The 11,599-nt window shown below is 42.1% G+C and overlaps 1 protein-coding gene across 1 annotated transcript; it reads left to right on the top strand.

Annotated features, from left to right (window-relative positions):
- The first annotated feature begins 1,915 nt into the window (after positions 1–1,915).
- Positions 1,916–11,486, top strand: LOC310799193 (dynein light chain roadblock-type 1-like). The gene is made up of 4 exons (XM_083661760.1): positions 1,916–2,051; positions 2,350–2,425; positions 5,580–5,747; positions 10,510–11,486. The coding sequence occupies exons 1-4, from the start codon at positions 2,049–2,051 to the stop codon at positions 10,551–10,553; spliced, it is 291 nt and encodes a 96-aa protein (XP_083517886.1). The 5' UTR covers positions 1,916–2,048; the 3' UTR covers positions 10,554–11,486.
- Positions 11,487–11,599: the final 113 nt, after the last annotated feature.

Genomic DNA, 11,599 nt, shown 5'->3' with positions numbered 1-11,599 from the left:
GATCCGTGGAGAATGTAGAATGAAAACCCGAGTCTCGCGTCGAGGCTAATCCGCCACACCTACTGTACTACAAACATCAAGCAAGCTGGCCACAATTATATTAAACTTCAAGTCACCGCTTTCAAAAATAAAAGCTCTGTTGACCCCCGAACTTAAATAATTGTGTGATTATTTATGTGCTTTCATTGTGAAGGCAACATCACTGAACTTCCGCTCATGTCCTGTCTTTTTCGGTGTAGCCTGACGCAGCTAAAGGCCACGCCCACGGCCTAGATGAAAAGAGAGGAATGTATCGCTGTAAAACTATAAACAACTACAAGCTGTCACGTATTTTTTTTTTTTTCAAAAATGCAACAACACCAGCCGTATAGATCGATTTTGTCAACTTCTAATCAACTTCCAATTATCTTCTACCGCAATTCGCTGTAAAAAACACGAACTACTTCATGATTAGATTACTAGGGCGGAGTCGACCGATGGATTGCATTGCAATCAAACAACTGGCCCCCTGCTGGACTGAAACTGAAACTGAAAAGAACTGAAAAGAAGATGAATACTGACTTCATAGACTGACCACCATCGACATATCTCAATGAGACCGACCAGAGAATGAGTTCCTCCCATAGACTGTAGGGAATCATAAATCCTTTAAAATGGTGACGGTCAATCTTGGGATCAGGAACCGGATTTCGGAGCTACTTGAAGGTGGGGAAAAAAATCCATCGACAGAAACTACAGTCCATGGTGCTGAACGGACAGTTCCCTTATATCCAAGCCTTACTGGAAACACTGGTAGTAAGCAGGACGTGCCTGGTAGTAACACACCAGAGTAATAATAAAGAAGGCAATTGCCTCCTTCTGAACATTTAAATGTTCAATCAATTATTAACTATCAAATAAAAAAGCTACATGTCTATTACTATATTATTATCATCTCTCCTTTTTAAATCAATTTAGTTATTGAACTGAACAGGTAGGCTACCAAATCAAATAGGCCTACAGCGATTGCATAAGTATGAAATAAGTGGTCGAGATAGATAGAACCAAATACATAATTTAATAGTTTGATAAAGATTGTTTGGACCAAATCCGACAGATGGCATAAAATATCTATCCTTTCTCGTCTTCAAGGACTTACTATCAAAACAATTGAACACATAGTCATATTAAGGAACCAAATGAAATAGCCTACCAAAAATAAATAAATACTATTAAACATTTATACATTTTTCTTGATAATGTTAACAGTATAGTAATATAGCCAATTTCAGATTCATGACATTCCAACAACTCCAGGGAAAACTCTAGCCAAGAACAATGTGTGTGTGTGTGTGTGTGTGTGTGTGTGTGTGTGTGTGTGTGTGTGTGTGTGTGTGTGTGTGTGTGTGTGTGTGTGTGTGTGTGTGTGTGTGTGTGTGTGTGTGTGTGTGGATTAAATATTCTTAGTAAAGCAATATATATATATATATCAAATTAATATGTTAGTAAATAAAAGAGCAACAAAAGAAAGTCTTATTTATATGAGAGGTTAGGCTTAGAGCTGGACGGTGTTTGTAGTCAGTAAGGGAGATGGTGGAGCATGTAGCCTGATCTCATGCAGGAGATATGAAGAGGAGAGGGCGACAATGATGACTGGCCTGCAGAGAATGGCCAGGGTGAAGGATAATGGGATGTGTGGGAGCAGTGGATGGAAAGAAACTATTGGTCAGTTTTAAGTTGTTGTTGTTTTTTAGAGAAACTAGACTAATAACAATACTGTAATGGAGTAGGGAAACATTGGATGTCTTAGTCCAGAAGGAGGCGGTAATGCAACATCTTGGATGCCAACCGCCGTAAAACAAAACAGAAGAAGAATAAGAAGGTTTTTTTTGTGGTTTTCAGTCGTATCTCCATAGTATCTCCCATCTTTCCCACTGGACGCGAACGCAACATTGGAAGCAGCTTTTTAACCCGGAAGTGTTTCTCCGTAGCTAGCAACAAAACAAGACGGTTAAGTTTTATTTTTGCTGAGCTCAGAGACCTTTTTTGACATACATTTCACAATTAAAATGGTAGGATGGACATCTGCCTCACACTTATTTAATAATCAACTGGCATTATGACTGCAGCGAAATATTTACATAAGAGATATTTCGATAAACTGTTGGCTAGCTTTCTAATGCTAACTCTTGTGGCTAGTCGGGCGTTTCCTTTTTAACGGAGTGTAGCTAATCAACATAGCTAGCTAGCTAATACTTTGATGTAATTTGGTAAAAGTGATGTTTTCATGTTGTCTTGTAACTTAACTTCGTCATGTTTTAAATCACATCACATGAAACTAAACGATAATTCATTTGAACCCTTCACCAGGCGGAAGTGGAGGAATCTCTGAAGAGAATCCAGAGCCAGAAGGGAGTGCAAGGAATCGTAATTGTCAATTCAGAAGGTAACTAACATTGACCATAACCGTCCTTTTTGTATGTGGAATTCAACAGTTGCATTTTCATACGTGATTTGAGCTGTATTCTGACTGTTTATGATACTGTTGTGTTTACCAGCCAACTGGCTCCACCCAGTAACGTTACCAGCAGTCTCGCAATAACTAGTGCCCTTTCTCAATACTAAGAATGCATTATTGTTCTTGTGTTCTTGGGGAGAACGTTCTTGCTAGTCGTTCTTGGAAGAATGAACTCGCTAGGTCAGAAGCACACATTACGCTGTTGCTCACCGCAGTGTTTGGGACGGCTACTGACTGCCTTTCCGAAGCCCTGCCACTCCGAACGTTAACTTCCATTATTCGGACTGGCGGTCGTTCACCTTAGAAGCCGCAATGCCGACCTTAGGTTTAGGCGTGGGGGTGGGAGAGGTTAGGTTTTGGGTTAGGGTCTGGGGGAGGTTAGGTTTAGGCATGGGGGGAGGTTAGGTTTGGCGTGAAAAACGGGGAATATAGAACCCGGGGAACATAGACATGATCCCTTTCTGAGTGCCGATATTTCGGAGTGGCAGAACGTCGGAGTGGCAGCACGTCGGAGTGGCAGCATGTAACCGTTTGGGACGATGCGGTCTTGGGGGTATTGCGTAATACCAGCGCAGAGGCCACCTGCAGTACTACACAAATAAAAAGCTCAGCTGATGTATGTATATGCAGCCAATTGTACTCTGGACGTTTTTTGTTGCTCCATTTTTCGCCATAAATGTTCGTAAAGTGGCAAGTATTGAAACCTACTATCCTGCTTGTAGGCATCAAAAGTAATCAGAAATTAATTTAGTGATGAAATAAAACTTTATATTGTAAAAAAAAAAAACTTCCCGGAGTTTATGGCGTCTTCTCTGCTGCGATCTCAAGATTCAAGATTCAAGATTTTTATTGTCACTCCATGGTACAAGTATCACGTGTGAAATTCTTGTGCTGTGGACTCCGTTTACAACATAGTACAAATATAACAGGGCATATGAGTGCAAACAACAAGAGACACAACAAGCAATAAGGCAGTATAGTGATAAGACAAGTCAGAGACAGTGGCATATTCACTGCACATAGGTGCACATGTCATGTGCATACTTTAGACGTGCTTAACATTTTAAATTTGACGTATTTGACATACAGGTGCAAATAGCATATACCTTATTAAACATACAATTAAGCATTAGACATACGTAATGGTAGCAGCTACAGTACGGTACAGTACGGCTACTACACTATGTATTTGTGTATGTTAAGGAGTCTCGTGGCCTGCGGGAAGAAACTGTTCCTCAAGCGATTTGTGCGTGCTTTTGGAACCCTGTATCTCCTCCCTGAGGGTAACAGGGAGAACAGGCTGTTGTGGGGATGGTTTGTGTCTTTGATGATCTTCAGGGACCTCCTGAGGCACCGCTGGTTATACAGTTCATGCAGTTCTGGCAACTCACATCCTGTTACGTGCTGGGCCGTGCGTCTCACTCTCCGTAGCACCCTGCGGTCCATGGTGGTACAGTTCCCGTACCAGGTGGTGAAGCAGCCAGTCAGCAGGCTTTCAATGGTGCCTCTGTAGAAGTCCCTAGGGATTTCTGGCCTTAGCCCAAATTTCTTCAGGCGCCTGAGTCCGTGTATTCGCTGTTGGGCCTTTTTAACAACAGTGGCGGTGTGACCGGCCCAAGTCAGGTCCTGGTGGATGTTGACTCCCAGGTACTTGAAGCTGTCCACCCTTTCCACCACTGTGCTGTTGATGGTGATTGGGGGGTGTGCGCCCCCCCCCCCCCCTCCTGTAGTCTACAATGATCTCCTTGGTCTTGGAGACGTTCAGAGAGAGGTGGTTGTCCTGGCACCATTGTTCCAGGGCCCCCACCTCCTCCTGTAGGCCGTCTCGTCGCCCCCCGAGATCAGCCCCACGACTGCTGTCGTCTGCAAACTTCACGATGGTGTTCGAAGTTTGAGTCGCCAGTGCACGCAGTCGTGGGTGTAGAGATCGTACCAGAAGGGGCTGGAGACGCACCCCTGGGGCGCTCCTATGCTGATGGTCAGTGGGGAGGAGGTGAGGTTGCCCACCCTCACCACCTGGCGGCGGTCTGTCAGGAAATCCAGGATCCAGTCGCACATTGCTGTGTTTAGTCCCAGATCCTTGAGCTTGCGTACCAGCCTGGAGGGCTGGAGGATCTGCTGGAGGATCCGCTTATGCCGAAATGAATGCTGGGATAGGTGCCTTGCCAAGTTGACACAAGTCACCAACCAGAGCATCCTCGGTAAAGTGGGCATGTCAGAACACATCCGGGAATTTTAAGTGTTCTTGGCAAAATGTGAACTTTGCATTGGAACCGTATTTGGGCTGCGACTGATGACGTTTCATAGGGACACAAGAACACACAAGAACCCTTATTGAGAAAGGGCCTAGCTCTTTGGACCTAAGACGTGAGACTACCAGCGGCAGTAAACAGTCCAAGTAACTAGCATAGATCTGATTTACCCCCCCCCCCCCCCCCAGTCTGTCTCTGTGCATACTCTTTTTACCACATGCGCAGCAGCGCGTGGTCAAGAGAAAGCTTTTTGGGCTGAGTCATTAATAATTCATTCATTCAATCAGGAACGGATAACGATGATGATGTCATCAGTGATAATGTCATGCCAAATATTTTGGTTGTCAGTTATTTTGACTCTTGAATGTAAGAGGGCCAAGTCTTCATTAAGAAGGTCCTCATGTTTTTCTCTGAAATGGATTCTGTTGAGAAGTTCTGCCTATGTTCTGTCGTTGCCTTGGCGATGGCTCTGCTAGAGATTGAAGATATGGAAAACATCTTTAAACCTGCTCAACTTGGGCTGTTGAAAGATGTAGTTTCCTCGACTCGGCTTGAGGTGCATGAGGTCGCCTGGTTGCTACATGTCGTGTGGTCCAGGGCCGGAGTTGCTCTTGTTCTGTCCCACACCCCCCTTTCGTGTGTGTGTGTGTGCTTGGTCAGTTTTGGAGTACAAGCAGTGGAAGCCATATTTATTTATTTTATTTACTTACCTGTAATCTGATCACATAACACACAAAGAACAAAAAAGGAAAGGTGACCACAACATTTCTTCGTGCCACTCTTGCAGAAACCGTGACGTGTCTGTTTTCATAGTTAAACTCTCTCTCCAGGCATCCCCATCAAGACGACCCTGGACAACTCCAGCACGGTGCAGTACGCAGGACTGATCCACCAGCTGGTGATAAAGGCGAGGAGCACCATCCAAGACATGGACGCCCAGAACGACCTCACCTTCCTCCGCATCCGCTCCAAGAAGAACGAAATCATGATCGCTCCAGGTGAGATGCTGTTTAGACCAGGGAAGTGTTCAGTACTAGCCTGGCATCGCCACACCAATTCACATTGCATTTGCGAATGTAAATTGGTGTGGAATCTCTGTTGACTTTCTTTTTCCAGGGGGTGTTACCAACGGGCGCAGTCCAAAACAAAGAACTTACACTGATAAGAGTGACCACTAATACATTGTTCCATTGCAACAACAGCACATGGCAAATCCACCATTTTGGTCTGGAGGAGACTACCATTGATTAGCTGTCATGGTCTGATAAACGTTCTGATGTTGTCCCATTGGCATTTTTTCAGGCCAAAAGGATGTAAAAAACAACAGCACCAGAGTGTGGAGTCTTGCGTTCAACACTCTTTGTCTAAGATGCCTCAACCAATCAGAGCAACATGTGAAGCAGCACAGAGTGACTGAAACATGTAAACAGACTAACGTTAATGATCAGCTGGTTTGCCGACTGCCACAAGGTCAGCTGTTACAGAGAGCCGGTCATTATTGCCAAATAAACCCTGACAGGGTGATGCAGTACCCCGACATGAAGCAACCGGTAAATTTACCGTCTTCTTTCTGTGGATTGATGGGTATGTAGTTCTCTTGAGGGGTTTTCAAAGTCTTACACTGTGGGCATCCCCTCAAACACAGCTTGTATCAAGCAAGACCATCTTAAAGCCAATCTGATCTAAAGGCTTATGCTAAAATGTTTGAAATTGGTTTCTTAGACAAATACAAAATAGTGATGATATGATAGAATTTCCTTCCAAAGCCTTTGCTTTTCTATCAAGGCGGCTACTTTAAATAATCTAAAATATAAGATAGTTTTGATTTAACAGTGCATCATTCAATTTGTATTCTTTAATAGTTTTGATGTTTTTACTATTATTCTAAAATGTGGAAATAGTAAAAAATAAAGAAAAATGCGAGTGTCCAAACTTTTGTCTGTTAGTGACAGTGTAGATTAATAACTTTATACATCAATAGACCCACCCATGACCATACATGTAGTTGTAGTTTTCCAGTGGCAGGTGAGCAACAAGTTAATTTTGGACGCTGAAACTGGATCAGCCAAAGCTGACACCAGACTCCTGAATGGGACATAAATGAGAAAAGGAGGGTGTTACATTTCCAGAGGGTGACATGACAATTACTATTAATTAATTAATTAATTAATTAATTAATTAATACTTACAATTACTAAGTATTTCATGAAACAAGCTCCGTCTGCTTTGTTCTTTTAGTTTTCCCTTTATATTCAACTTTCATGGGGTTTTTTCCCATCCAAGGGGCATTGGGAAAAATCCAGAGCCACAACCAATGTCATGCAAAATATCTTGTGTCTCTTTGTAGATAACCTTTGAGTAAAGTGTCTTCTAGTGCGGAAATGATTAGTCTTAATAGAACATTAGGCCATCGGCAGAAGATTGATTATAATTTTGATTATCGTCATTTTAGTCATTTATCAAATAAAAATGTGGCTGCTGTTCAGTCTAAGTAGACCATTTTAAGTATCGCTTTGGGCTCTGAAACTTGTGATGGGCATTTATCATCCCTTGTGGCATTTTATAGACTAAACCAAAAATGGATTCAATAATCCAGCCAGAGTGAAGAGCTAAGTGATCTCTTCAGATGTGAGATGGGAAAATCCTCTTTCATCTTGTTTGGGGAGATCAATCAGGAGTAATGAGATTTTCAGTTATTTGAGGTTTTCTCCCTCAGAGTCGTATGATGTGGGAGGAGAGTGATGAAGCTCAGATAGGTCTCAGAGTCGTATGACGTGAGAGGAGAGTGATGAAGCTCAGATAGACCTCAGAGTCGTATGACGTGAGAGGAGAGTGATGAAGCTCAGATAGGTCTCAGAGTCGTATGACATGAGAGGAGAGTGATGAAGCTCAGATAGGTCTCAGAGTCGTATGACGTGAGAGGAGAGTGATGAAGCTCAGATAGGTCTCAGAGTCGTATGATGTGGGAGGAGAGTGATGAAGCTCAGATAGGTCTCAGAGTCGTATGACGTGAGAGGAGAGTGATGAAGCTCAGATAGGTCTCAGAGTCGTATGACGTGAGAGGAGAGTGATGAAGCTCAGATAGGTCTCAGAGTCGTATGACGTGAGAGGAGAGTGATGAAGCTCAGATAGGTCTCAGAGTCGTATGACGTGAGAGGAGAGTGATGAAGCTCAGATAGGTCTCAGAGTCGTATGACGTGAGAGGAGAGTGATGAAGCTCAGATAGGTCTCAGAGTCGTATGACGTGAGAGGAGAGTGATGAAGCTCAGATAGGTCTCAGAGTTGTATGACGTGAGAGGAGAGTGATGAAGCTCAGATAGACCTCAGAGTCGTATGATGTGAGAGGAGAGTGATGAAGCTCAGATAGGTCTCAGAGTCGTATGATGTGAGAGGAGAGTGATGAAGCTCAGATAGGTCTCAGAGTCGTATGATGTGAGAGGAGTGATGAAGCTCAGATAGACCTCAGAGTCGTATGATGTGAGAGGAGAGTGATGAAGCTCAGATAGACCTCAGAGTCGTATGACGTGAGAGGAGAGTGATGAAGCTCAGATAGACCTCAGAGTCGTATGATGTGAGAGGAGAGTGATGAAGCTCAGATAGACCTCAGAGTCGTATGACGCGAGAGGAGAGTGATGAAGCTCAGATAGGTCTCAGAGCTGTATGATGTGAGAGGAGAGTGATGAAGCTCAGATAGACCTCAGAGTCGTATGATGTGAGAGGAGAGTGATGAAGCTCAGATAGGTCTCAGAGTCGTATGACGTGGGAGGAGAGTGATGAAGCTCAGATAGGTCTCAGAGTCGTATGACGTGAGAGGAGAGTGATGAAGCTCAGATAGACCTCAGAGTCGTATGACGTGGGAGGAGAGTGATCTGCTCAGATAGGTCTCAGAGTCGTATGACGTGAGAGGAGAGTGATGAAGCTCAGATAGACCTCAGAGTCGTATGATGTGAGAGGAGAGTGATGAAGCTCAGATAGGTCTCAGAGTCGTATGACGTGGGAGGAGAGTGATGAAGCTCAGATAGGTCTCAGAGTCGTATGACGTGAGAGGAGAGTGATGAAGCTCAGATAGGTCTCAGAGCTGTATGATGTGAGAGGAGAGTGATGAAGCTCAGATAGGTCTCAGAGTTGTATGACGTGAGAGGAGAGTGATGAAGCTCAGATAGGCTCATCAGCCAAAAGCAGAAATCAATCAACAAGAGTACTTTTGATGTTGTCAATCAGTCTTTGTCAGTTACGTCACTGACCTCACCGAAGCGCCATGTTGAAGGGTATAATTACCTATGGGTAGCTGCAGCGAGCGGTACAGGACGTGAATGTAAAGAAGTTGAAATTGTATTAAAATACTCGCTTGTTGGATTTATGCCGAATCAAATAATTGTTTTTATTGATTTATAAAATATCTTAGACATTGTCCTACGACGTGTGTTACTTTGCAAGTATGGATTGCGATTTTTAAATGCAGTTTGGCGTGGCGTTTCCTGCGTAAAGGAGAACAGAACGTTGTCGGTGGTAGTTTGACGTCGAGCTCCTATACCTATAGGTTATATTTTCCATTCAAAATACACTCCTCATTTAGATGATCTGTCATATTTTGTTGCCTGGTTCCATCTTCATCATTGGCACCTGCCAAAGAACATTGGATCTGTTCTGTTGTTCCACCCACTCGCAAAGCAATCGTTTGATCAGTTCAGTCCGTTAGAATGGAGATACTATAAGAGCAGCAGATTCTGTGTGCGCTTTAAATGTATTTCGTTATAGTAATCACATATTACTCAATCACACATATCAGTCACTTTTCTCTATACTTCATATACTTCATTCTTTGTCACTACTGTATTTACTTGTATTTGGCTAGCACAGTATTGATGTTGATTGTTCATCAGAATCAGAATTATTTTATTTGCCAACGTATGTTTTCACATACTAGGAATTTGTCTTGGTGTGGTTTGTGCTCATTAACATTGATAAGAACAAATATACAAGACATAAATAAAATATAAAGGGTCTAAAGAGATTATAAAATATTATAATGGGATTCAGATGTTAACAGATATAGATAGTATTAACATAACAGTATTAACAGAGTATAAACAGACTTGTAAAAATATTGCTTGAGTGGAGACTCTCTGAAAAAGAAAAAAAAAATACATTTTACTGGCACTAGAGAGAGAGAGAGAGAGAGCTTATTCTGCCACACTAGCTGTTATAGTCAATTGCAGCCAGAAACCAATCACAGACTGAAGTCCAGTTTGTAGCCTCTGCATTACTATCATGTGCAAGCAGCTTTTTACGGTCACACTGTGTCTATTGATTATCTGATTATAAACTAATAGGAATGCGACAATGTGCTCATCTCACCATTATGTTTTGATATGCGATCTTGGGTCCACGATTCTATACAACCACAATACAATGTAATAAATACAAGTTCAATGATGACAAAGTCTGACTGTGACTATGTATCTTTATTTCTGAGACACAAATCTTTCTAGCGATGGCATTGGCTGCTAGAATGTAAACAAATATTTGTGTTATTATGGTGTTATTACAAAGTTCAAATAATACAATTTGGATGGAGAGCTTGTGATATTTCTTTGTGCCCCACGATACATACTTTCATATTTTTGCATTGTGATATATTGAATATTGGTCATCATTTTGAAGTCATTATAATCCATCTGACTTGAGTTTTCCTTGACAAGATCTGTGAACTCTGAAGTTAGAAAAGCTGATTAAATTCTCCTGTCCTTTCCTTCACAGATAAGGACTATTTCTTGATCGTCATTCAGAACCCCTCAGACTGAAACGGAAGCACCTGCTGCCCATCTCATTTCTGTCTTTATCTGTCTCTCATATTTAAACAGCCAAAATGTTTTCCTTTTCTTTTTTGCGCAATGAAAGGCTCCAAATGATCAGACGCTCTCTTACGCACTTACTGTACAAGAAAGTCAAGGTGAGACTCAGAGGTAGATGAAATAGATTTTGTGATTTTGAAGATCCGGTCCCTCATTGACAGGGTGTTGATTTATTTCATGTTTTATCATTCCATTTCTCCTCTATCTACCATGCGTCTAACATGTAGCAGGATGGAAGACTTGCATACCTGCTGAAATACCTACTACCTATGGCTGGAGTAGGACTTGTAAGTTACGCTGGACCAGTGTAGGCATTAGGCAATATGCATGTCTGCACATAGAGAGAGAGGGAGAGATACATCGTAAAGTCGGAGGATGTCCAGTGCTTTTTTTTCAGTTTTATCTTAACTGAACTTTTGAAGATTTTGGGTTTTTATTTATTGTTTTGTTAGCAATAGTTGTTTGAAGTACAGTATTTTCTCTGGTGAGCAGCAAACTACACACCACCATCATTGCTCTGCTCCTGCCAAGCCATCATTATTATAGTTTGTGTTGGTTATGTGTGACACAAATAAAAAAGTGGAAAATGTCATCTGTTGTATTTACACGTGGTCTTGTATTTACAAGTTTTCCCTCCATGATTTGCATTAATATTTGTTTCAGAAAAGGCTGAAATGTATTTAGGCTACATTGGGAAGTCTCCACTGATCTTGGTGTAGTAGTAGTAGTCTACTACAGGCGTTATACAGGAACTGAACATAATTGCAAATGAATTATTGTTTGGAGAAAAAAATGCAGAGAAGGGAAATGACACAGGATTGATACATCTGGGATGAAAGTGGACTTGTGCAGCTACTACAAACGCTTCTTCTCCCCAGTGATACAGTAATGTATGAGTTAAATAAACAGTTTGGTAAACTACAGTACAAAGTCTGGTTGGCATCATAAGGCATACAATCACATACAAAAATGTCTATGCACCCCCCCTAAAACAA

Source organism: Poromitra crassiceps, assembly GCF_964638095.1.
Source record: "Poromitra crassiceps genome assembly, chromosome: 27".
Classification (NCBI taxonomy): domain Eukaryota; kingdom Metazoa; phylum Chordata; class Actinopteri; order Beryciformes; family Melamphaidae; genus Poromitra; species Poromitra crassiceps.
This window is presented reverse-complemented; position numbering and strand designations above follow the sequence as displayed.

What these genes read in the sequence shown, in the direction of transcription:
- LOC310799193 (XM_083661760.1), top strand. An exon ending in CGTAATTGTCAATTCAGAAG is followed by an intron (nt 2,426 to 5,579) that starts GTAACTAACATT and finishes CTCTCTCTCCAG; the next exon opens with GCATCCCCATCAAGACGACC. An exon ending in CGAAATCATGATCGCTCCAG is followed by an intron (nt 5,748 to 10,509) that starts GTGAGATGCTGT and finishes TTTCCTTCACAG; the next exon opens with ATAAGGACTATTTCTTGATC.